General features: G+C 42.9%; 1 protein-coding gene across 1 annotated transcript in view; it reads left to right on the forward strand.

Moving 5' to 3' along the window:
• The window catches only part of LOC139404698 (microtubule-associated protein 4-like), a gene marked incomplete at its 5' end in the record, with an annotated part of 95,802 nt that extends 68,831 nt beyond the window's left edge, over positions 1-26,971 (forward strand). The window contains 7 exons of the mRNA XM_071147311.1: positions 3,933-4,207; positions 6,045-6,107; positions 16,327-16,419; positions 19,166-19,247; positions 19,512-19,624; positions 22,328-22,475; positions 23,003-26,971. Coding sequence (XP_071003412.1) covers positions 3,933-4,207; positions 6,045-6,107; positions 16,327-16,419; positions 19,166-19,247; positions 19,512-19,624; positions 22,328-22,475; positions 23,003-23,007 — 779 coding nt within the window. The remainder of the gene's footprint in view (positions 1-3,932; positions 4,208-6,044; positions 6,108-16,326; positions 16,420-19,165; positions 19,248-19,511; positions 19,625-22,327; positions 22,476-23,002) is intronic.
• Positions 26,972-27,891: the final 920 nt, after the last annotated feature.

The raw sequence follows: 27,891 nt of genomic DNA on the forward strand, positions 1-27,891 counted from the left end.
GTGGGACAGAAATGAAGAGTGACACAGTGGTCACGCAGAAACACATAGATGACGCATGCAGGCCGTGACAAAGAGGTGGTGAAGTCTCAGAGAAAAAAAAAGGAAAATGTATTTCTAAAAGCCGAAGAGAGGAAAACCTTGACACAGCACTCTAGAGATTACCTTCCCCTGCTGACACTACATCTCAACACTCTAGAGATTACCTTCCCCTGCTGACACTACATCTCAACACTATAGGGATTACTTTCCCCTGCTGACACTACATCTCAACACTCTAGAGATTACTTTCCCCTGCTGGCACTACATCTCAACACTCTAGGGATTACTTTCCCCTGCTGACACTACATCTCAACACTCTAGGGATTACTTTCCCCTGCTGGCACTACATCTCAACACTCTAGGGATTACTTTCCCCTGCTGTTGACATGAGTTTGTCACCCTGCTGACACTGACACTACATCTCAACGTTGCATAACCAGCAACGTAGGCAGAAGCCGTTTCCATACGCGTAAAGAGTGATGATTTTTATTAACCGAGCATGTCTGTCTGCTCAGAAATAAGACTCTTTCAGGGAGGATGTAAGGTTTAAGTCTTGGCAGGCAGGGCACATGTAGTTCATCATGCGATAACAGTTAGATATGAAGTGGGATAATACATGTAGCAGTTCATACTGGGGTTTACAGTGGTCCTGCCTGATTTATACTGGGGTTTACTGTGGTCCTGCCTGATTTATACTGGGGTTTACTGTGGTCCTGTCTGATTTATACTGGGGTTTACTGTGGTCCTGCCTGATTTATACTGGGGTTTACTGTGGTCCTGCCTTATTTATACTGGGGTTTACTGTGGTCCTGCCTGATTTATACTGGGGTTTACAGTGGTCCTGCCTTATTTATACTGGGGTTTACTGTGGTCCTGTCTGGTTTATACTGGGGTTTACTGTGGTCCTGTCTGATTTATACTGGGGTTTACAGTGGTCCTGCCCGATTTATACTGGGGTTTATGGTGGTCCTGCCTGATTTATACTGGGGTTTACTGTGGTCCTGCCTGATTTATACTGGGGTTTACAGTGGTCCTGCCTTATTTATACTGGGGTTTACTGTGGTCCTGCCTTATTTATACTGGGGTTTACTGTGGTCCTGTCTGATTTATACTGGGGTTTACAGTGGTCCTGCCTGATTTATACTGGGATTTACTGTGGTCCTGTCTGATTTATACTGGGGTTTACAGTGGTCCTGTCTGATTTATACTGGGGTTTACTGTGGTCCTGTCTGATTTATACTGGGGTTTATGGTGATCCTGCCTGATTTATACTGGGGTTTACTGTGGTCCTCTCTGATTTATACTGGGGTTTACTGTGGTCCTGTCTGATTTATACTGGGGTTTATGGTGGTCCTGTCTGGTTTATACTGGGGTTTACGGTGGTCCTGTCTGATTTATACTGGGGTTTACAGTGGTCCTGTCTGATTTATACTGGGGTTTACTGTGGTCCTGTCTGATTTATACTGGGGTTTATGGTGATCCTGCCTGATTTATACTGGGGTTTACTGTGGTCCTGCCTTATTTATACTGGGGTTTACTGTGGTCCTGCCTTATTTATACTGGGGTTTACTGTGGTCCTGTCTGATTTATACTGGGGTTTACAGTGGTCCTGCCTGATTTATACTGGGATTTACTGTGGTCCTGTCTGATTTATACTGGGGTTTACAGTGGTCCTGTCTGATTTATACTGGGGTTTACTGTGGTCCTGTCTGATTTATACTGGGGTTTATGGTGATCCTGCCTGATTTATACTGGGGTTTACTGTGGTCCTCTCTGATTTATACTGGGGTTTACTGTGGTCCTGTCTGATTTATACTGGGGTTTATGGTGGTCCTGTCTGGTTTATACTGGGGTTTACGGTGGTCCTGTCTAGTTTAGTATGGGGTTTACAGTGGTCCTGCCTGATTTATACTGGGGTTTATGGTGATCCTGCCTGATTTATACTGGGGTTTACTGTGGTCCTGTCTGATTTATACTGGGGTTTACTGTGGTCCTGTCTGATTTATACTGGGGTTTATGGTGGTCCTGTCTGGTTTATACTGGGGTTTACGGTGGTCCTGTCTAGTTTAGTATGGGGTTTACGGTGCTCCTGTCTGGTTTATACTGGGGTTTACTGTGCTCCTGTCTGGTTTATACTGGGGTTTACTGTGGTCCTGTCTGGTTTATACTGGGGTTTACTGTGGTCCTGTCTGGTTTATACTGGGGTTTACGGTGGTCCTGTCTAGTTTAGTATGGGGTTTACGGTGCTCCTGTCTGGTTTATACTGGGGTTTACTGTGGTCCTGTCTGGTTTATACTGGGGTTTACTGTGGTCCTGTCTGGTTTATACTGGGGTTTACGGTGGTCCTGTCTAGTTTAGTATGGGGTTTACGGTGCTCCTGTCTGATTTATACTGGGGTTTACTGTGGTCCTGTCTGGTTTATACTGGGGTTTATGGTGCGCCTGTCTGGTTTATACTCTGAGCTGACCTACAGTGCCCTCATTAATTATTGGGCTGACAGTGACACATGTTTTCTGGTTTTCAAATGGTACAATGACTATGAGGTTAAAGTGCAGACGGTCAGCTTTCATTTGAGAGTATTTTCATCCATGTCAGGTGAGCCGTTCCGAAATTAAAATTATTTTTTGGACCAGAAGTTTTGGGTCAAATTCACTTATGTGTATTAAAGTAGTCAGAAGTTTAGTATTTGGTCCCATATTCCTAGCACGCAATGATTACATCAAGCTTGTGACTCTACAAACTTGTTGGATTCATTTGCAGTTTGTTTTGGTTGTGTTTCAGATTATTTTTTGCCCAATAGAAATGAATGGTAAATAATGTATTGTGTCATTTTGCAGTCACTTTTATTGTAAATAAGAATAGAATATGTCTCTAAACACATAAATGTGGATTCTACCATGATTTCAGATAGTCCTGGATGAATCGTGAATAATGATGAGTGAGAAAGTTACAGACGCACCAATATCATACCCCCCAGTAATGCTAACCTCCCCAGTTATTGTAATGGTGAGAAGTTAGCATGTCTTGGGGGTATGATATAAAATGCTAACCTCCCCAGTTATTGTAATGGTGAGAGGTTAGCATGTCTTGGGGGTATGATATAAAATGCTAACCTCCCCAGTTATTGTAATGGTGAGAGGTTAGCATGTCTTGGGGGTGTGATATAAAATGCTAACCTCCCAGGTATTGTAATGGTGAGAGGTTAGCATGTCTTGGGGGTATGATATAAAATGCTAACCTCCCAGGTATTGTAATGGTGAGAGGTTAGCATGTCTTGGGGGTATGATATAAAATGCTAACCTCCCCAGTTATTGTAATGGTGAGAGGTTAGCATGTCTTGGGGGTATGATATAAAATGCTAACCTCCCCTGTTATTGTAATGGTGAGAGGTTAGCATGTCTTGGGGGTATGATATAAAATGCTAACCTCCCATGTTATTGTAATGGTGAGAGGTTAGCATGTCTTGGGGGTATGATATTTGTGTGTCTGTAAAAACTGTAAAAAGTGCTGAAGTACAGAGCCAAAACAACAAACGTGTTGCTGTTCCAATGATTGCGGAGGGCACTGTATATAATTTATCTGTTTACTTTTTACAGCTTCATAACCTGTTTTATTACTGTCCTCCTCCTCCCTCCTCCTCTTCCTCCTCCTCTCCCTGCTCCTCTTCCTCTTTCACCTTCTCTCCCTCCTCCTCTTCCTCCTCCTCTCCCTCCTCCTCTCCCTCCTCCTCTTCCTCCTCCTCTGCCTCTTCCTCCTCCGCCTCTTCCTCCTCTTCGTCCTCCTCCTTTTCCTCCTCCTGCTCCTCCTCCTCCTCGTCCTCCGTCTCTCCCTCCGCCTCTTCCTCATCCTCTCTCTCCCTCCTCTTCCTCCTCCTCCTCTTCCTCATCCTCTAGCTGACTCCACCCGGCCCCGGACCAGCACCACCAATGCCACCCCCCGTGTCCGCCCCACCACCACTAAACCAGCCCCCGCCCCCTCCTCCACAGTACCAGAGAAGAAGCCCCCTGGGCCCCGTGTCCCCCGTCCCACCTCTAACACCACCTGGGGCAATGTCAGCGCCTCAGGGACCACCTCCCACCCAAGCACAGCCCCCGCACCTGACATCCGCAACGTGCGCTCCAAGATCGGCTCCACGGACAACATGAAGTACCAGCCCGGAGGGGGGAAGGTAGGGAGTCGTGCATCAGTGATGGAGGGGGTGCTTTTGGGGATTGGGGGGGGGGATACCATGTTGATGAGCCAGGTTGGGTTTTAAACATTAGGTATTCTGTTTCACAGATGGCCTTGCTTTACAGACACTGTTGTTCTAATATTCTGTAGGGTTCTCCATGTTGAGTCTCAGTGTTGACCATCTAATGGCTTTACCTCCTACAGCCAGGTTATGTTCAGTAGATGATGCCCCAGTTAACACGCTATTTTCCCATAGTACCCTGCTCCTAACGCCAGGTCCCGCATCAGAGCTTTCCCAGTTAACAACCCCCTCCTGCTGGTTTCTTCTCCCACCTAGTAACTGGTCTCACCTAGTAACTGGCCCCACCTAGTAACTGGTCCCACCTAGTAACTGGTCTCACCTAGTAACTGGTCCCACCTAGTAACTGGTCCCACCTAGTAACTGGTCCCATCTAGTAACTGGTCCCATCTAGTAACTGGACCCACCTAGTAACTGGTCCCACCTAGTAACTGGTCCCACCTAGTAACTGGTCCCATCTAGTAACTGGTCCCACCTAGTAACTGGTCCCATCTAGTAACTGGTCCCATCTAGTAACTGGTCCCACCTAGTAACTGGTCCCATCTAGTAACTGGTCCCATCTAGTAACTGGTCCCATCTAGTAACTGGTCCCACCTAGTAACTGGTCCCATCTAGTAACTGGTCCCACCTAGTAACTTGTCCCACCTAGTAACTGGTCCCATCTAGTAACTGGTCCCATCTAGTAACTGGTCCCATCTAGTAACTGGTCCAATCTAGTAACTGGTCCCATCTAGTAACTGGTCCCATCTAGTAACTGGTCCCATCAAGTAACTGGTCTCACCTAGTAACTGGTCTCACCTAGTAACTGGTCCCACCTAGTAACTGGTCCCATCTAGTAACTGGTCCCATCTAGTAACTGGTCCCATCTAGTAACTGGTCCCACCTAGTAACTGGTCCCACCTAGTAACTGGTCCCACCTAGTAACTGGTCCCATCTAGTAACTGGTCCCACCTAGTAACTGGTCCCATCTAGTAACTTGTCCCATCTAGTAACTGGTCCCATCTAGTAACTGGTCCCACCTAGTAACTTGTCCCACCTAGTAACTGGTCCCATCTAGTAACTGGTCCCATCTAGTAACTGGTCCAATCTAGTAACTGGTCCCATCAAGTAACTGGTCCCATCTAGTAACTGGTCTCACCTAGTAACTGGTCCCATCTAGTAACTGGTCCCACCTAGTAACTGGTCCCATCTAGTAACTGGTCCCACCTAGTAACTGGTCCCACCTAGTAACTGGTCCCACCTAGTAACTGGTCCCACCTAGTAACTGGTTCAAGCTTGTCTTCTATTTTCATTCAAAATGTTTCCCAGTTAACCTCAGTTAACTCTGTGACTTCCGCCATAAATCTCCATTTGATTCCATTGACCATCTTGCATCCATCTTGCATCCATCTAACCTCTGTACAACTTCACCTCTCACTTTCTTTTTCCTGTCTGTCCCCTTATACTATACCTTTCACTTCTACTGTCAAGTGTCAACATGATGGAATGTCCAAGTCCAATGTTGGACTAACCAATAACCAACGTTGATAGAAATATGGTTCCACATGTTGAGCTATGGACCCCAAACTGCATGTGCCCAGTAACACAGGCTTGCACGTTCTCTGAAATAAACATAGCCCTGCTGTTTTGGATACATCCTCAAATTAGAGGAGGTAGTCCTGCAGCCCCCTCTCCTCCCTCCCTCCCTTCCTCTCTCCACCCCTCCGTTGGTTTTCCTGTGTGTAGTATTGACCCAAGGTGGGCCTTGTCTCCCCAGGTCTCTGGCAGGAGCGACGCCCTGGGCCAAGGCTCCTCCTCCAAAGAGACCAGACAGGCCAAAGTGAGTTCACCCCCATCTCTCACCCCCATCTCTCTTACCCTCTGTTTATGACTCTCTATTTACTACTCTCTGTTTACTACTCTCTCTCTCTCACTTTCTATTTATTACTCTCTGTTTACTACGACTCTCTGTTTACTACGACTCTCTGTTTACTACGACTCTCTGTTTGCTACGACTCTCTGTTTACTACGACTCTCTGTTTACTACGACTCTGTTTACTACGACTCTCTGTTTACTACGACTCTCTGTTTACTACGACTCTCTGTTTACTACGACTCTCTGTTTACTACGACTCTCTGTTTACTACGACTCTGTTTACTACGACTCTGTTTACTACGACTCTGTTTACTACGACTCTCTGTTTACTACGACTCTGTTTACTACGACTCTCTGTTTACTACGACTCTGTTTACTACGACTCTGTTTACTACGACTCTCTGTTTACTACGACTCTCTGTTTACTACGACTCTCTGTTTACTACGACTCTCTGTTTACTACGACTCTCTGTTTACCACGACTCTGTTTACTACGACTCTGTTTACTACGACTCTCTGTTTACTACGACTCTCTGTTTACTACGACTCTGTTTACTACGACTCTCTGTTTACTACGACTCTGTTTACTACGACTCTGTTTACTACGACTCTCTGTTTACTACGACTCTGTTTACTACGACTCTCTGTTTACTACGACTCTCTGTTTACTACGACTCTGTTTACTACGACTCTCTGTTTACTACTCTCTCTCTCTCACTTTCTATTTATTACTCTCTGTTTACTACGACTCTCTGTTTACTACGACTCTGTTTACTACGACTCTCTGTTTACTACGACTCTGTTTACTACGACTCTGTTTACTACGACTCTGTTTACTACGACTCTCTGTTTACTACGACTCTCTGTTTACTACGACTCTGTTTACTACGACTCTCTGTTTACTACGACTCTCTGTTTACTACGACTCTCTGTTTACTACGACTCTGTTTGCTACGACTCTGTTTACTACGACTCTGTTTACTACGACTCTCTGTTTACTACGACTCTCTGTTTACTACGACTCTCTGTTTACTACGACTCTGTTTACTACGACTCTGTTTACTACGACTCTCTGTTTACTACGACTCTCTGTTTACTACGACTCTGTTTACTACGACTCTGTTTACTACGACTCTCTGTTTACTACGACTCTGTTTACTACGACTCTGTTTACTACGACTCTGTTTACTACGACTCTCTGTTTACTACGACTCTGTTTACTACGACTCTGTTTACTACGACTCTCTGTTTACTACGACTCTGTTTACTACGACTCTCTGTTTACTACGACTCTCTGTTTACTACGACTCTGTTTACTACGACTCTGTTTACTACGACTCTCTGTTTACTACGACTCTCTGTTTACTACGACTCTCTGTTTACTACGACTCTGTTTACTACGACTCTCTGTTTACTACGACTCTGTTTACTACGACTCTGTTTACTACGACTCTGTTTACTACGACTCTCTGTTTACTCTCTGTTTACTACGACTCTGTTTACTACGACTCTGTTTACTACGACTCTCTGTTTACTACGACTCTCTGTTTACTACGACTCTCTGTTTACTACGACTCTCTGTTTACTACGACTCTGTTTACTACGACTCTGTTTACTACGACTCTCTGTTTACTACGACTCTGTTTACTACGACTCTCTGTTTACTACGACTCTGTTTACTACGACTCTGTTTACTACGACTCTCTGTTTACTACGACTCTGTTTACTACGACTCTGTTTACTACGACTCTGTTTACTACGACTCTGTTTACTACGACTCTGTTTACTACGACTCTGTTTACTACGACTCTGTTTACTACGACTCTCTGTTTACTACGACTCTCTGTTTACTACGACTCTCTGTTTACTACGACTCTCTGTTTACTACGACTCTGTTTACTACGACTCTGTTTACTACGACTCTCTGTTTACTACGACTCTGTTTACTACGACTCTCTGTTTACTACGACTCTCTGTTTACTACGACTCTCTGTTTACTACGACTCTGTTTACTACGACTCTGTTTACTACGACTCTCTGTTTACTACGACTCTCTGTTTACTACGACTCTGTTTACTACGACTCTGTTTACTACAACTCTGTTTACTACGACTCTCTGTTTACTACGACTGTTTACTACGACTCTGTTTACTACGACTCTGTTTACTACAACTCTGTTTACTACGACTCTCTGTTTACTACGACTCTCTGTTTACTACGACTCTGTTTACTACGACTCTCTGTTTACTACGACTCTCTGTTTACTACGACTCTCTGTTTACTACGACTCTGTTTACTACGACGTTTACTACGACTCTGTTTACTACGACTCTCTGTTTACAACGACTCTGTTTACTACGACTCTCTGTTTACTACGACTCTGTTTACTACGACTCTCTGTTTACTACGACTCTGTTTACTACTACTCTGTTTACTACGACTCTCTGTTTACTACGACTCTCTGTTTACTACGACTCTGTTTACTACGACTCTGTTTACTACGACTCTCTGTTTACTACGACTCTCTGTTTACTACGACTCTCTGTTTACTACGACTCTCTGTTTACTACGACTCTCTGTTTACTACGACTCTCTGTTTACTACGACTCTCTGTTTACTACGACTCTCTGTTTACTACGACTCTCTGTTTACTACGACTCTGTTTACTACGACTCTGTTTACTACGACTCTGTTTACTACGACTCTGTTTACTACGACTCTGTTTACTACGACTCTGTTTACTACGACTCTGTTTACTACGACTCTGTTTACTCTCTGTTTACTACGACTCTCTGTTTACTACGACTCTCTGTTTACTCTCTGTTTACTACGACTCTGTTTACTACGACTCTGTTTACTACGACTCTGTTTACTACGACTCTGTTTACTACGACTCTCTCTTACTCACTGTTTACTACTCTCTGTTTACTACGACTCTCTGTTTACTACGACTCTGTTTACTACGACTCTCTGTTTACTACGACTCTGTTTACTACGACTCTGTTTACTACGACTCTCTCTTACTCACTGTTTACTACTCTCTGTTTACTACGACTCTGTTTACTGTTACTACGACTGTTTACTACGACTCTGTTTACTACGACTCTGTTTACTACGACTCTGTTTACTACGACTCTGTTTACTACGACTCTCTGTTTACTACGACTCTCTGTTTACTACGACTCTCTGTTTACTACGACTCTGTTTACTACGACTCTCTGTTTACTACGACTCTGTTTACTACGACTCTGTTTACTACGACTCTCTGTTTACTACGACTCTCTGTTTACTACGACTCTGTTTACTACGACTCTCTGTTTACTACGACTCTCTGTTTACTACGACTCTCTGTTTACTACGACTCTGTTTACTACGACTCTGTTTACTACGACTCTCTGTTTACTACGACTCTCTGTTTACTACGACTCTGTTTACTACGACTCTGTTTACTACAACTCTGTTTACTACGACTCTCTGTTTACTACGACTCTCTGTTTACTACGACTCTCTGTTTACTACGACTCTGTTTACTACGACTCTCTGTTTACTACGACTCTCTGTTTACTACGACTCTCTGTTTACTACGACTCTCTGTTTACTACGACTCTGTTTACTACGACTCTCTGTTTACTACGACTCTGTTTACTACGACTCTCTGTTTACTACGACTCTCTGTTTACTACGACTCTGTTTACTACGACTCTCTGTTTACTACGACTCTGTTTACTACGACTCTCTGTTTACTACGACTCTGTTTACTACTACTCTGTTTACTACGACTCTCTGTTTACTACGACTCTCTGTTTACTACGACTCTGTTTACTACGACTCTGTTTACTACGACTCTCTGTTTACTACGACTCTCTGTTTACTACGACTCTCTGTTTACTACGACTCTCTGTTTACTACGACTCTGTTTACTACGACTCTGTTTACTACGACTCTCTGTTTACTACGACTCTGTTTACTACGACTCTGTTTACTACGACTCTGTTTACTACGACTCTGTTTACTACGACTCTGTTTACTACGACTCTGTTTACTACGACTCTCTGTTTACTACGACTCTCTGTTTACTACGACTCTCTGTTTACTACGACTCTCTGTTTACTACGACTCTGTTTACTACGACTCTGTTTACTACGACTCTGTTTACTACGACTCTGTTTACTACGACTCTCTCTTACTCACTGTTTACTACTCTCTGTTTACTACGACTCTCTGTTTACTACGACTCTGTTTACTACGACTCTCTGTTTACTACGACTCTGTTTACTACGACTCTGTTTACTACGACTCTCTCTTACTCACTGTTTACTACTCTCTGTTTACTACGACTCTCTGTTTACTACGACTCTCTGTTTACTACGACTCTGTTTACTACGACTCTGTTTACTACGACTCTGTTTACTACGACTCTGTTTACTACGACTCTGTTTACTACGACTCTCTGTTTACTACGACTCTCTGTTTACTACGACTCTCTGTTTACTACGACTCTGTTTACTACGACTCTCTGTTTACTACGACTCTGTTTACTACGACTCTGTTTACTACGACTCTCTGTTTACTACGACTCTGTTTACTACGACTCTCTGTTTACTACGACTCTGTTTACTACGACTCTCTGTTTACTACTCTCTCTCTCTCACTTTCTATTTATTACTCTCTGTTTACTACTCTCTGTTTACTACTCTCTGTTTATGACTCTCTGTTTACTACTCTCTGTTTACTACTATGTTTACTACTCTCTGTTTACTACCCTCTGTTTACTACTCTCTGTTTACTACTCTCTGTTTATGACTCTCTGTTTACTACTCTCTGTTTACTACTCTCTGTTTACTACTATGTTTACTACTCTCTGTTTACTACCCTCTGTTTACTACTCTCTGTTTACTACTCTCTGTTTATGACTCTCTGTTTACTACTCTCTGTTTTCTACTCTCTCTTACTCTCTGTTTACTACTCTCTGTTTACTACTCTGTTTAATATTCTCTCTCTTAGTCACTGTTTACTACTCTCTGTTTACTACTCTCTGTTTAATGTTCTCTCTCTTACTCTCTGTTTACTACTCTCTGTTTAATAGTCTCTCTCTTACTCTCTGTTTACTACTCTCTGTTTAATATTCTCTCTCTTACTCTCTGTTTACTACTCTCTGTTTACTACTCTCTGTTTAATAGTCTCTCTCTTACTCTCTGTTTACTACTCTCTGTTTACTACTCTCTGTTTAATATTCTCTCTCTTACTCACTGTTTACTACTCTCTGTTTACTACCCTCTGTTTACTACTCTCTCTCTCTTACTCTGTTTACTACTCTCTCTCTTACTCTCTGTTTACTACTCTCTGTTTACTACTCTCTGTTTACTGCTCTCTGTTTAATATTATCTCTCTTACTCTCTGTTTACTACTCTCTGTTTACTACTCTCGCTCTTACTCTCTGTTTACTACTCTCTGTTTACTGCTCTCTGTTTACTACTCTCGCCCTTACTCTCTGTTTACTACTCTCTGTTTACTACTCTCTGTTTACTACTCTCTGTTTACTACTCTCTGTTTACTACTCTCTTACTCTCTGTTTACTACTCTCTGTTTACTACTCTCTCTCTCTTACTCTGTTTACTACTCTCTCTGTTTACTACTCTCTGTTTACTACTCTCTGTTTACTGCTCTCTGTTTAATATTATCTCTCTTACTCTCTGTTTACTACTCTCTGTTTACTACTCTCGCTCTTACTCTCTTTTTACTACTCTCTGTTTACTACTCTCTGTTTACTACTCTCTGTTTACTACTCTCTGTTTACTACTCTCTGTGTTTACTACTTTGTTTACTACTCTCTCTCTTATCCTCTGTTTACTACTCTCTGTTTACTACTCTCTCTCTTATCCTCTGTTTACTACTCTCTGTTTACTACTCTCTCTCTTATCCTCTGTTTACTACTCTCTGTTTACTACTCTTTCTCTTATCCTCAGTTTACTACCCTCTGTTTACTACTCTCTGTTTACTACTCTCTGTTTACTACCCACTGTTTACTATTCTCTCTCTTTATTTGTCTCTATCCTCTTGTCATTGTCTTCTAAAGTGTCTCTTCATATCTCCTCCAACCTTCCCCAAGCTGCTCATATCTCCGCCTTCTGTTTGTTAATGAAAACAATGCGGTTTTACAGTTTTTTTGTGACACATTTCATTCTTCACACACGGAAACACATGCACTCACTCATTCTCTGATTGTCCCTCATTCACTGCATGGACTGACGGACTGCTGTCTAAAAGTAGATGAACAAGTGACTGACCGACCGACTGACACTCTTCCTGACTTTTCCATTGTGAGAATGAAGCCTGAAAAGAGAGTCATGATTCACTGGTGTGACCTCACAGTGGACTGTACACCAGTGTGTTTACAGCCAGACAGCGCTCACAGTGGACTGCACACCAGTGTGTTTACAGCCAGACAGCGCTCACAGTGGACTGCACACCAGTGTGTTTACAGCCAGACAGCCCTCACAGTGGACGGCACACCAGTGTGTTTACAGCCAGACAGCTCTCACAGTGGACGACACACCAGTGTGTTTACAGCCAGACAGCGCTCACAGTGGACGACACACCAGTGTGTTTACAGCCAGACAGCCCTCACAGTGGACGACACCCCGGAGTGTTTACAGCCAGACAGCACTCACAGTGGACTGCACACCAGTGTGTTTACAGCCAGACAGCGCTCACAGTGGACGACACACCAGTGTGTTTACAGCCAGACAGCCCTCACAGTGGACGACACACCAGTGTGTTTACAGCCAGACAGCGCTCACAGTGGACTGTACACCAGTGTGTTTACAGCCAGACAGTGCTCACAGTGGACTGTACACCAGTGTGTTTACAGCCAGACAGCGCTCACAGTCGACTGTACACCAGTGTGTTTACAGCCAGACAGCGCTCACAGTGGACTACACACCAGTGTGTTTACAGCCAGACAGCGCTCACAGTGGACTGCACCCCGGAGTGTTTACAGTCAGACAGCACTCACAGTGGACTACACACCAGTGTGTTTACAGCCAGACAGCCCTCACAGTGGACTGCACCCCGGAGTGTTTACAGTCAGACAGCACTCACAGTGGACTACACACCAGTGTGTTTACAGCCAGACAGCGCTCACAGTGGACTGCACCCCGGAGTGTTTACAGTCAGACAGCACTCACAGTGGACTACACACCAGTGTGTTTACAGCCAGACAGCGCTCACAGTGGACTGCACCCCGGAGTGTTTACAGTCAGACAGCACTCACAGTGGACTACACACTAGTGTGTTTACAGCCAGACAGCCCTCACAGTGGACTGCACACCAGTGTGTTTACAGCCAGACAGCCCTCACTGTGGACGACACACCAGTGTGTTTACAGCCAGACAGCCCTCACAGTGGACTGCACACCAGTGTGTTTACAGCCAGACAGCTCTCATCTCTCTGGAGTTTATCATCAATGTGAGATTTCGTGGCAGCGGACCACAGAAAAGAAACAAGCGTTTAAAATACAACCGTTCTGATTCATGTTGTATTTCAGGTTTCACCTCAAAAACACAGTGATTATTGAGATATGGAAGAATGGTAAATGGGATACCAGATCGGATGGCGTACTCCTCACAGGACCTCATACAGTAACACAAGGCTCAAACCAGAGCCAGAGAGACGGGAGTCCATATTGACAATGTTGCTTGACAGCAGTACGAATATATACAGTATATCCTGACTGATGGTTTTAACATGGGCCTGCCTGCCATACCGCATAGTGTTAAATGCCCTGAGACAGAGTCATTGCTGAGGGCTGTTCTCAGTCATTAAGTCATTATGTGTTTCTGAGTTCTGCTCAGTCACACTCTACTAAATCTCTATAATTACCACATTGATACCCACCAGTCTCCTATGGCTGTCAGGGATCTGAGCTTAAACCTCCTACTGCTTAGTGTGTGTTTTTGTTTAACTACCTTTGTTACGGACCAGAATTCCTCACTAGAATAGTAAAACAAGAAACATTTGGACAAGTGGGGACATTTTTCCGGTCCTCACGAGGCAAAAAAAAAGCTATTTTAGGCTTAGGGGTTAGGTTTAGTTACAGTTAAAGTAGGGTTAGAATTAAGGTTCGATTTAGGATTTACGGCTAGGTTTAGGGTTAGGGTCAGGTGTAGTTTTAGGGTTAGGTTTAGGGTTAGGGTCAGGTGTAGTTTTAGGGTTAGGGTTAGGGTCAGGTGTAGTTTTAGGGTCAGATGTAGTTTTAGGGTTAGGTTTAGAGTTAGGTTTAGGGTTAGGGTTAGAATCAAGATTAGGGCAAGGAGTTACAGTAAGGTATAGTTTTAGGTTTAGGGTTACAATTAAGGTTCGGGTTATAATTAAGGTTCGGGTTAGATTTAGGGTTACGGGTTAGGGAAAATAGGATTTTGGATGGGAATCAATTATTTGGTTCCCACAAGGATAGCTGTGTGTGTGTGTGTGTGTGTGTGTGTGTGTGTGTGTGTGTGTGTGTGTGTGTGTGTGTGTGTGTGTGTGTGTGTGTGTGTGTGTGTGTGTGTGTGTGTGTGTGTGTGTGTGTGGTTCCTTTACTTAACTGTCAGCACAAGGGTGGGTGCAGTGATTTCTAACAAAAATGTCTCGTGAACAGTATGACGTTTTGTCACGTTCCTGTCTAAATCCAAGTAGTGGGTTTGTGGGTTCGTAGCACTAATTTCATATTGTCACACTGTGATTATCGGTCTATGTGCTAACAAGTACGAATGTCTCAATATGGCTGGATATCATCAGAGTGACTATTAAACTAACAGTGACTTACTCCATCCACTTAAGACCATTAAAAGGGCATATCCAATCAAATCAAATTGTATTTGTCACATACGCCAAATACAACAGGTGTAGACAAGCATTTCGCTACACCCGCAATAACATCTGCCAATCACGTGTATGTGACCAATAACATATGATTTGACCTTACCGTGAAACGCATACGTACAAGTCCTTAACCAACAATGCGGTGCATAGCAATATACATAGCAAAATGCATAGCAATATGCATAGCAATATACATAGCAAAATGCATAGCAATATGCATAGCAATATACATAGCAATATACATAGTAATATACATAGTAATATACATAGCAATATACGTAGTAATATACATAGCAATATACATAGCAATATACATAGCAATATACATAGTAATATACATAGCAATATACATAGCAATATACATAGCAATATACATAGTAATATACATAGCAATATACATAGTAATATACATAGCAATATACATAGCAATATACATAGCAATATACATAGCAATATGCAATATACATAGCAATATACATAGCAATATACATAGCAATATGCATAGCAATATACATAGCAATATACATAGCAATATACATAGTAATATACATAGCAATATACATAGCAATATGCAATATACATAGCAATATACATAGCAATATACATAGCAATATACATAGCAATATACAATATATAGAGCAATATACATAGCAATATACATAGCAATATACATAGTAATATACATAGCAATATACATAGTAATATACATAGCAATATACATAGCAAAATGCATAGCAATATACATAGCAATATACATAGTAATATACATAGTAATATACATAGCAATATACATAGCAATATACATAGTAATATACATAGCAATATACATAGTAATATACATAGCAATATACATAGTAATATACATAGCAATATACATAGTAATATACATAGTAATATACATAGTAATATACAATATACATAGCAATATACATAGTAATATACATAGCAATATACAATATACATAGCAATATACATAGCAATATACATAGCAATATCACCACAGTTCTTGTAATTAGCACTCGTAACAACACAAGTATATTAGCAACAACATACAATACACAACAGGAGGAAGCATCACTATCATAATACAATCCCATTTAAAGAGGGGCCTGTTTCAATACGGCAGCAATTGAGCGTCCTCAAAGGGCAGGTGTGGATGTGGGACCCGCATGTGTGACTTAATACACCTCTCTGTCTGTGGCCTCTCGATGTTTCTGCACACTTCTCTTCCTTCCTCGTCACAGCACTATCCCGACCTTCTAACCTTAACCCCCACGGTGACCCTTACTCTTCCTCTCTGCCTGCTATGCTGTGTTTGTAGGTTCAGATAGTCTCCAAAAAGCTGGACTTCAGCCACGTCACCTCACGCTTGGGTTCCAAGGACAATATCAAGCATGTTCCTGGTGGAGGGAAGGTTAGTACCGGATTGCAGCTTAGCTTCAATGGCCCCCAACCCCATACGACCGACCGCACGTCATGACCAATAAATACCACGGGGGGTTTTATTTATTAGTCTACTGAAGCCTCCGCTGGAACAGGTTTGAGACAGGCTGAACTAGACTGATACAAAAAATAATAACTCCCGCCCGTTTATTGGAGACTTTTCGGTTGGAGACCTTTTTCAAGAACCTGACTCGAATGATCTGAGTTACTGTCCTGCAATTGACAATTATTTTCAGGATTCTGTTCCAGTCTAGGAAATGCTACAGTGCTGCCCCCTTTTGGCACTGGCACGTCATTGCCTGAACGCAATTATATATTTATTTTTTAGATTAAATTTATATATACAGTGGGGCAAAAAAATATTTAGTCAGCCACCAATTGTGCAAGTTCTCCCACTTAAAAAGATGAGAGAGGCTTGTAATTTTCATCATAGGTACACTTCAACTATGACAGACAAAATGAGAAAAAAATCCAGAAAATCACATTGTAGGATTTTTAATGAATTTATTTGCAAATTAGGGTGGAAAATAAGTATTTGGTCACCTACAAACAAGCAAGATTTCTGGCTCTCACAGACCTGTAACTTCTTCTTTAAGAGGCTCCTCTGTCCTCCGCTCGTTACCTGTATTAATGGCACCTGTTTGAACTTGTTATCAGTATAAAAGACACCTGTCCACAACCTCAAACAGTCACACTCCAAACTCCACTATGTCCAAGACCAAAGAGCTGTCAATGGACACCAGAAACAAAATTGTAGACCTGCACCAGGCTGGGAAGACTGAATCTGCAATAGGTAAGCAGCTTGGTTTGAAGAAATCAACCGTGGGAGCAATTATTAGGAAATGGAAGACATACAAGACCACAGATAATCTCCCTCGATCTGGGGCTCCACGCAAGATCTCACCCCGTGGGGTCAAAATGATCACAAGAACGGTGAGCAAAAATCCCAGAACCACACGCGGGGACCTAGTGAATGACTTGCAGAGAGCTGGGACCAAAGTAACAAAGCCTACCATCAGTAACACACTACGCCGCCAGGGACTCAAATCCTGCAGTGCCAGACTTGTCCCCCTGCTTAAGCCAGTACATGTCCAGGCCCGTCTGAAGTTTGCTAGAGAGCATTTGGATGATCCAGAAGAAGATTGGGAAAATGTCATATGGTCAGATGAAACCAAAATATAACTTTTTGGTTAAAAACTCAACTCGTCGTGTTTGGAGGACAAAGAATGCTGAGTTGCATCCAAAGAACACCATACCTACTGTGAAGCATGGGGGTGGAAACATCATGCTTTGGGGCTGTTTTTCTGCAAAGGGACCAGGACGAATGATCCGTGTAAAGGAAAGAATGAATGGGGCCATGTATCGTGAGATTTTGAGTGAAAACCTCCTTCCATCAGCAAGGGCATTGAAGATGAAACATGGCTGGGTCTTTCAGCATGACAATGATCCCAAACACACCGCCCGGGCAACAAAGGAGTGGCTTCGTAAGAAGCATTTCAAGGTCCTGGAGTCGCCTAGCCAGTCTCCAGATCTCAACCCCATAGAAAATCTTTGGAGGGAGTTGAAAGTCCGTGTTGCCCAGCAACAGCCCCAAAACATCACTGCTCTAGAGGAGATCTGTATGGAGGAATGGGCCAAAATACCAGCAATAGTGTATGAAAACCTTGTGAAGACTTACAGAAAACGTTTGACCTCTGTCATTGCCAACAAAGGGTATATAACAAAGTATAAGATAAACTTTTGTTATTGACCAAATACTTATTTTCCACCATAATTTGCAAATAAATTCATAAAAAATCCTACAATTTAATTTTCTGGATTTTTTTTCTCATTTTGTCTGTCATAGTTGAAGTGTACCTATGATGAAAATTACAGGCCTCTCTCATCTTTTTAAGTGGGAGAACTTGCACAATTGGTGGCTGACTAAATACTTTTTTGCCCCACTGTATTTTGGTGGCCCCAATTTGCAATCTTTCCTCACCGCTGCAACTCCCCAACGGGCTCGGGAGAGGCGAAGGTGGGGTCATGCGTCCTCCAAAACATGACCCACCTAACCACGCCCCTTAACATCCGCCAGCTTAACCTAGAAGCCAGCCGCACCAATGTGTCGGAGGAAACACCGTTCAACTGGCGACCCTCCCCTAACCCGAACAACACTGGGCCAATTGTGCTCCGTCCTACGGGACTCCCGGCCACGGACGGTTGTGGCACAGCCCCGGAATGAACTCCCGGGTCTGTAGTAACGCCTTAGACTGCTGGTCCAAGCGAGAGGCCCAGAGACACGTCACTCAATCACAGTTTTTTCTTTCTGTTGTTTTTGGACCTTGGCGACAAGAGGCTGTTGTGTGATATATTTTTTTCAGACAGCATGGTAGCTCTAGATAACCCTCCTCCGTAGTGCCTGCTACTGCCCTTGGCTTAGACTTCCCCTGTCTCTGTCTCTCTAACTCACTCAACACCAAACACCACCCTTCCCTGTCTGACCTCTGACCTGCACAGACACTCAACTCTGATTGGCTCTCCATGTATACTTCCTCCTTTGATTGATTGTGCTCTTATTGCTACTGTATGCGCTGGACACATTGGTAGAAGGGGAAGTGCAGAACAGATGGCTGATGATAAAGGTAAATAGATTCAACTGCACGGCGAAGAAGATGGCTGCCATGGCTCTTTGACCTCTTCGGTGTGTGTAACTGGGTCTGTTGTACGGTTTGCAGGTTCAGATACTCAACAAAAAGGTGGACTTAAGCAAAGTGACATCAAAGTGTGGCTCCAAGGCCAACATCAAACACAAGCCTGGTAAGGTTTTCTTGGGTAGACCTGTTGAGTTGTCATCCTGTATGTACACAGTAATTCATGTATCTCTATGGGTTTGATTGACCACAGCACCTTACTGTCATTATATTCTCAACTCTATACAAGTATTGATAGATGAAATCCAAAAGTAATCAAGGAACATTCAAACATGACTACCAAAGATGATTATAAAGATTAAACAAAACATCCATAATCACCAACTGATATATTCCTCAGACCTATGCAGTGACTGTGTGTTTCCTGCAGGGGGCGGCGATGTGAAGATCGAGTCCCAGAAAGTGAACTTCAAGGATAAGGCTAAATCCAAAGTGGGTTCAATGGACAACCTGTGTCACGGGCCCAGCGGTGGCAACATCGAGGTGAGGTCACCAGACAGAGGAACCTCATACTGAGTAACTTTGTACTCCTACTTACATACACATTACAGTTTAGTCTGCTGCATGTCAGATGTCAGCCTGGTTTAGTCTCGTAGGTTTACTGCATGTCAGATGTTCAGCCTGGTTTAGTCTCGTAGGTTTACTGCATGTCAGATGTTCAGCCTGGTTTAGTCTCGTAGGTTTACTGCATGTCAGATGTTCAGCCTGGTTTAGTCTCGTAGGTTTACTGCATGTCAGATGTTCAGCCTGGTTTAGTCTCGTAGGTTTACTGCATGTCAGATGTTCAGCCTGGTTTAGTCTCGTAGGTTTACTGCATGTCAGATGTTCAGCCTGGTTTAGTCTCGTAGGTTTACTGCATGTCAGATGTTCAGCCTGGTTTAGTCTCGTAGGTTTACTGCATGTCAGATGTTCAGCCTGGTTTAGTCTCGTAGGTTTACTGCATGTCAGATGTTCAGCCTGGTTTAGTCTCGTAGGTTTACTGCATGTCAGATGTTCAGCCTGGTTTAGTCTAGTAGGTTTACTGCATGTCAGATGTTCAGCCTGGTTTAGTCTCGTAGGTTTACTGCATGTCAGATGTTCAGCCTGGTTTAGTCTCGTAGGTTTACTGCATGTCAGATGTTCAGCCTGGTTTAGTCTCGTAGGTTTACTGCATGTCAGATGTTCAGCCTGGTTTAGTCTCGTAGGTTTACTGCATGTCAGATGTTCAGCCTGGTTTAGTCTCGTAGGTTTACTGCATGTCAGATGTTCAGCCTAGTTTAGTCTCGTAGGTTTACTGCATGTCAGATGTTCAGCCTGGTTTAGTCTCGTATGTCTGATATGTTCAGCCTGGTTTAGTCTCGTAGGTTTACTGCATGTCAGATGTTCAACCTGTATCAAATGGCATAGTCGAGATAACAACTTGGAAATGTGATCAACACAATGATAGCATTCTGAAAAACATTTAAGGGAAGATAGCCAAGATAGCCAATGGCACAGGTACGGTAAGTACTATCTGGCCCTGTTTACTGACCGATAATCAAGTCACGTTATTACACTGTGGACAATATCGGCTGTGGAATGTGTCGCTCCCCACTATTTTGCTTGTTTGTGTGTGTGCGTATGTGTGTGTGTGTGTGTGATAGAGAGAGACAGAGAGACAAAGAGAGAGAGAGAGAGAGAAAGAGAAAAACAGAGAGAGAGACAAAGAGAGACAGAGAGAGAGAACGTGAGAGAGAGAAACAGAGAGAGAGACAAAGAGAGACAGAGAGAGAGAGAGAAAGTGAGAGAGAGAGAGAGAGAGAGAGAGAGAGAGAGAGAGAGAGAGAGAGAGAGAGAGAGAAAGTGAGAGAGACAGAGGGAGAGAGATAGAGAGATAAAGTGAGAGAGACAGAGGGAGAGAGACAGAGGGAGAGAGAGAGATAAAGTGAGAGAGGCAGAGAGAGAGACAGAGGGAGAGAGAGATAGAAAGTGAGAGAGACAGATACAGAGAGAGAGACAGAGACAGAGGGAGAGAGAGAGATAAAGAGAGAGAGACAGAGAGGGAGAGAGAGAGAGAGAGAGAGAGAGAGAGAGAGAGAGAGAGATAAAGTGAGAGAGACAGAGAGAGAGAGACAGAGAGAGAGAGAGAGACAGAGGAGGGGAATGTGCACCCTTACAGTGGGGAGATGAGGGGGAATGAGGGTCAGACTGATTCCCCCATAAGAGGACATGTGTGAAGGGAATGAGGATGACCAAGAGGAGAGGCTGGTAATACAGGAAGGAACTACTATGGCTCCTCTCCTAGGGACCCTCCATCTTTTTACAATCATCTAGGTGGGTAGGGGATGTCTGTGCATCAGCCAGTCCTATCTAGTGTGATGTCGCCTGTCCCCTCAGCCTATCACAGCCCATAATATCAGTCACATGACCACCATCTCAATGGCTGCACCATTCATCTCCTCTGGCACTGGGAATGAACTTGATCTTTCTACAATGCATAGAGAGTACATAGTTGATCATAAACACACACGACGGGACATGTTCTCAGTTGGTCCTCCATCACATTCTTTAGGATTTCATCTCATCAATACTTGTATACAGTTGAGAATATAATGACAGTAATGTGCTATAGGTCTGTTTCAGAGATGTTGTAGTATGCCTACACATACCTATCATCTAACACAACACTTGACCAGTCCATGTTTACATCATTGTTGTTCTGGTACTCTCTATGGTTTCGGTAGGAACATTTCCTTTGAATGAAAATGGTCAAAAAAAAACAAGGGTTTAATGGGTTTGAAATATATTGAAATACAAACACATTTACCAAACTATCTAAATTCCCCTGGATTTTGTCATTGATCTCTTCCATTGTAGTCTTTTTGTGAAATAGAGACACATGATTTATGGACCCTGACATACCGTACTCCTAAACCCCAGTCTAAAGATTCCGATTATTATTATTCCAATTGTTAAATATAGCTGAAAGTTATATTCCTCATCTAATATTTTTGATTGAATATATATGTTATTTTCCACATGATTTGATACCGTTAAACCACTCACCCTGGTACTGTAATAGCTTTAATGAGTTTCTTACCATTTGAAGACAACGTCAGCGCCTGTTTTCTTTGAGTACTCTTTTTGTTATTATCCCACTTGTCCTACTGTACACACACTGAAACCCCTGTTCCATTGCCCCAACTGACACCCTGCGTTTGTTTCTAGGCTGAGGGGGCCCAGGAGATAGCAGAGGGGAATGATGTTCCCCCCAGTGATACCCCAGTTCCAGCCCGGGAGAATGGGGTAAAGGAGGATGCCCCCTGCCAGGGCCTCCATGACCCCCAGGGCCTGGACTCAAGCATCCCTGAGACAAGTAAGTAGAGAGTCTGGTCTGGAGAGGGGCCTATTGAAGTTGGGATACAAAGTCCCTGACCTCCACATTACCTTTGACTTCTTATTCTACAGGCTTCTAATTCTTCTTTGTGTTATCCCTCTACCCTCTTCATCTCAACATCTCCTGTCCCACACTCCTCTCTCCTTCTTTCCTCTCTCACCTTCTCTCGTCTCTCTCTTCTCTCTCTCCTTCTCTCCTCTCTTCTTCTCCTCTCCTCCCTCCTTCTCTCCTCTCTCATCTTCTCTCCTCTCTCTCTTCTCTCACTCCTCTCTCCTTCCCTCCTTTCTCACTTTCTCCCCTCTCTCTCTTCTCTCTCTCCTCTCTCCTCTCTCTCCTTCTCTCCTCTCTTCTTCTCCTCTCTATCCTTCTCTCCCCTTCTCTCCTCCCTCTCCTCTCTTCTCTCCTCTCTTCTTCTCCTCTCTATTCTTCTCTCCTCTCCATTTCTCTCCTTCTCTCCTCTATCCTTCTCTCAACTTCTCTCCTCTTTCCTTTTCTTCCTGCTACAGATTGAGTCTTTCAAGCTCAACTTCTGCTAGAACGCCTGCTCTCGCACGGATCACGGCGCCGACATCATAACCTGGCCAGCCCCAGACAACAGCCCCTCACACCTGCAACCCAGTGTCTCTCTCAATGACTTCTTGGCCTCTGCCGGCTACCCCCAGCCCCCTCCCTCTTCCCCCCGCCAGGGCATGGGGCAACGGCACACTAGCAGGACTCGGATCATGACCCTCAACCCCACACCCCAGTTCCAAACACCTCACCCTTCCTATGATCTAATTCATGTATCATGTTATTACGCCTACCCTGCGCTACCTACCTACCGCTGTCCTGTTCCCATTGGCTGAGCTGACATTGTACATACAGTAGGCCAAGCTTCAGGCAGGGTGGGATATCAATGGGAGGGTAACGGAGGCTTGCCATGTTCTCTCTGATTTGTCTGGTTGTGCTAATCTTGTATTAATGTGCTCGGAGGACTTTCCTAGGATCATGGTTTTCCGTTGGTCCCTCTGATCAGGTGATGGCTTTCTGACAACAGCACTCATTTTAGATCATGTTTCCTGGTCTCTACAAGAGCAGAACATGGCAGTCACAGTAGCAGACGCCAGTCATGTCCAGTATTACAGTACGTACTAGTGCCGTTTTAGAGAGAGCGTAATCTACCAGGCAACAGCGGCCTTGAACAAACCTGTTTGCTTCGTACAGACACCCCCATAGACACTACCCAATGGGAAACCCTCCTAGACTCACCTGTGGGTTACGTACGGAGACTAATATGTGTGTAGCACCCCTTTACTTGTGAGCATGTAGGTCTGCCGTGTGTTCCCAATAACCATTGACTATTCACTCAGTATTCACTAACCATCGACTCACTCACTGGTTCACCTCCTTCCTCTCTTCACTGTCCATCGTCAGAGCATTTGAAACTAGTAGACTGTTTGAACAGTAGGCTATTTAACTCTCTTTAATCTATGTGTTTGTGATGGTGTGTTTGAGTGAATTCTGCTGTTACAATGAGCTGTGGTGTTCTGTTCCGTTTACTCTCTCTCTCTCTCTCTCTCTCTCTCTCTCTCTCTCTCTCTCTCTCGACTTTGGTTTATTTTCCTCATCTGTTTTGCTGTTTTGGTAGAAGGTTTTTCTCATCGTTTCCTTCTTTATTAGTATTCTTTCTCGTACAAGCAATACGCTGGATGGTCTATTTACCGTTAGGACTCGGAGAGCTTCTTGAATACATGCAAACGTTTTTTTTTTCTTGAAACAAAGGCTCACAGTCATGAAGACGCAACTCTGTTTAGGGCTTTGAGACCGAGGAAGCATGTTGGGAATGTGAGGAGGGACATAAAGACGGATAAGAACAGAGAGACAACGAACACTGAGGCGTAGTGAAAGACGTGTCCACTTCAGTGTGTTAAAACAACAATGTGATGGCAGTGGAACATTCAATGATCAAAACAGTTTGCGTATATAATATGTACAAACTGTTCTGAACGTTGAATATTCCACTGTCAGAATAGTAGTCTGGGAAAGTTGAAGAAAGTAGAGTTTGGAAACTTTTATTTTGAATACAGTACAAGGGACTTGTGTGAAGATGAGTTATTTGAAGGGAAGGGTCTTGGTTATTGGTGGAGCTGCGTGTCTTGTACGTGCCTCCTGTCCTGTTTACCTGAAACGGGGATGGAACTCGAGCTGGAAGCTCAAGCTGATGGGCCCTTGTCCCTGGAGAGTAACAGACCCCTAAAGCCGCCTGGTGGCTCTGTAGTCTGATTAGGATTTACAATAATTATATTTTGTAACTAATCCTTGTTGTTTCATTTCAGCTCTTTTCTGAGGGTTCTGTTTTTTGACAGTTATAAGTGGACTAGCTGAAGGACTTCTTTTGTCAGGCTATTGGCAGTGGAACATTCGATGTGGCTTATTGTACATGTAGTAATGTATCCAACGATTGCCTCCAATTGCTTAATTTTAGTGCATGGCCAGGTAATATCATGCCCAGAGCAGAAAGCCTATGTGCATTATGACTTGCAGTGTTGTGGTTCAATATATTTGTCCTTGGGGGGCAAATCATAGTCAGTGGTTTATCTTTCCTTATTATTGCGTTCTTTGCTTTAGACAGTGGGCAGGAAGAGAGTCAGAGGTTGTCATTTTGCCTGAAAATTATATTGCAGTTTGGTATATAAATCAGCTATACGTTCATCGGGTTTATTTGTGTTGTACTCAAAATGAGGACAATACATCAAGTAATGTTTTTGAGTAATGATCTGTCGTCCCCCCCCCCCCCACGCCCCGCTAATTCAAGTCAAAATGTAGACCTCCTAAAAGTAGCACCAACACTCCAAAATGTGCAAGAATAATACAACTGACATTTTTAATATGCTCTTAAATCAGAGGTATGGAAACTATTAATAGCACCTTAAAGGCTTGAATATATCAAAGAGGGTTCACCGTGATGGAAATGTGTATTTGATTGAAGCTATCCCTGGATATGTCTGCAATGCATAAGGGCCACATAACAAACACTGTTAAGGAGCTTAGCACACTCCTGTACAGCATAGAACTGTGTTTCATCTTGATGGCCTCCCATTTTGCTCCTAGGACCACCATGAAATATTGTTTGAGGGTAACAATCTTTTGAGATGTGTGGAATAATCCCCAGAGCCAAATGTTTTAAGAAAATAGATTTTATTGTTATCGACAATATTTTATTTTTAAATTCTATAGGTTTGTAGATATTGATATTTGAGAGGTTTGTCGTGCATCAGAGGAGCGCCTGCTGAGGTGGATCGTAGTATGGCCTCTGGTGCCACGTTCCTCGTCTGATGGGGACATCCTTGTGCCTGTCCACAACCACTTTTACTATCACTTTCACCCCTGGTCTTCATGTTCTCTTTGAGATCTCACACGTTTTTTTTTTTTAGAAATATAGATTTGGACTGTTTATACACTATTTCACCACAGCAACAACAACAATATGAAAACAACAATTGTGGGAGGTGTGTGGGGGGGGGGGGGGGGGGTGTAATAAGGATGTTAAGTATAGCTTTTATGTTCATCTACCTTTAACAGATTTAATGGTAATGAGTAATATTAATTATTATTATTATTGAGCAAGTCTACCTTTTTTTCCAAGAAAAGGGCTGCTAAAGTGAAAGAATGTTCTGGAGATTTAGTGTACTAAAGAAACAACACTTTTTCTATGTGTATTTATCTTGTGTATTTATCTTGTGTTCCCATTGGTGTGTGGTTGTGTCAGTGGGGGGGGAGTGTTAGAGGGCTTATGGAAGGCATAGTGGGATCTGGTCCAGTTTGTGCATTGCTGTCTATTGAACAGCCTTTCTTTCACAAATTGTAAGAGTTGTGTTAACTTTCACATAACCTTTGTCCATCCCCACAACCCCAGTCTTAAGAAATTTAAATAGTGTTATTTACAGGAAGGTCTTTTTAGATGTGATTTTGACATTGTAGGATACAGTGGACGACCTCGCGTTGATTTGAAAACAAGATGCATGTAACATGAAAGGGATTGAAACTAATATGTATGAATTGCACTGTATAACATACAAAATGCGTGGAAGAGGGATTAGAAATCAGAGTTTGTATCGGGTCATTTAGTAACATTGTTCTGCCCTGGAGTATCATGGAAAGCTCCACGTCCTAACACACCTTTGTGTAAGACTAACAGCAGCTGTCAGGTTTGGCTTGTGTTATACTTAGAGTTCTCCAGTGATGCAACAATGAGCTCCATAGATCTGCTTCTAGCTGTTAGCTCACACAAAGTGTACTGATAGAAAACACCTACTCAAGAGCAGAAACAATTGGGATGTGTTAGGATGACTTATGTCAATTTATTTTATTTTTGATTTTTGTTTTTTCATTTATTTAGGATTTGTTTTTTGGGTTTTGAAAGAAGTGTTTGTTGTGGTTAATTGTTCATTAGTGATGTGATGATTAAAAATGTAATAAAATACAAATGTTTAAGATATTATGCTTGCCTTTTGATTAATTACGTAATCCTCTCTGCCACAGATGAGCCATACGTACAGGATGTAGATTTACATTGCAAATAGAAAGCAGGAAACATTTTGACACATTCCCTTTGGAGAATTACTTAATGAGGCATGATAACATTGTTGATTATGACTGCAATTGATTAGTGAAGAGCAGCGAAATGGTATTGTAGAAGTGAGTCCTACCTGTCGGAAGACAATCTCACATGAACTATTTGGGGGCTTGGTGCTGAGGAGTATTTCCCATGTTAATACAGGAGTAATAAAGGCCTAGTTCACAAATCACTATTACTTTTTTTTTAATCAGGTTGCTGCGTCCTCAGCACCGCAACTTCCCGCGGCTATGCATAAGAGGAATCAATTCAAGTCACATAGTGACAGTGAACTGTAGATTTAAACAAGCTGCACACATTTCATCACTTCCTGGTCCACTTCCTGATATTTACTGACCCTGGCTATGACCCCACTCTCTGAGGGTCTCAGGGGGAGTTGGGATATGCAACTAAATACATTTCCAATTCAAATGTGTATAATACACACTTGTACAAATGTGAAATAGGACAAATGTTTGCATCCACCAAAATGATTATTAGGTCAAATAGTTTGTTCAGAAGTCAAAGCATTGTCCATTCAGGGTGGACATGGGGAAATCTGCTTATTTAAAAAGAAATTGGACAGGCATTTTATAATCCCCATTGAGTGTATGCTAGTGTATGACAGAAATATTTGGAGTTGACTGGAGCTGATCAATCTTATTTTTGTGTGTCCGCAAAGAAACATTGGCTTTGGGGGGAAACTGTTGGCCTATAATCGGCCAATAGATCTCAGCTATAGTCTCATATAGCCTACTCTTGTATTTTTGACAAGCAAATCTCCCTATGAGACAATAAATT

Source organism: Oncorhynchus clarkii, unplaced genomic scaffold, assembly GCF_045791955.1.
Source record: "Oncorhynchus clarkii lewisi isolate Uvic-CL-2024 unplaced genomic scaffold, UVic_Ocla_1.0 unplaced_contig_13633_pilon_pilon, whole genome shotgun sequence".
NCBI classification, from domain to species: domain Eukaryota; kingdom Metazoa; phylum Chordata; class Actinopteri; order Salmoniformes; family Salmonidae; genus Oncorhynchus; species Oncorhynchus clarkii.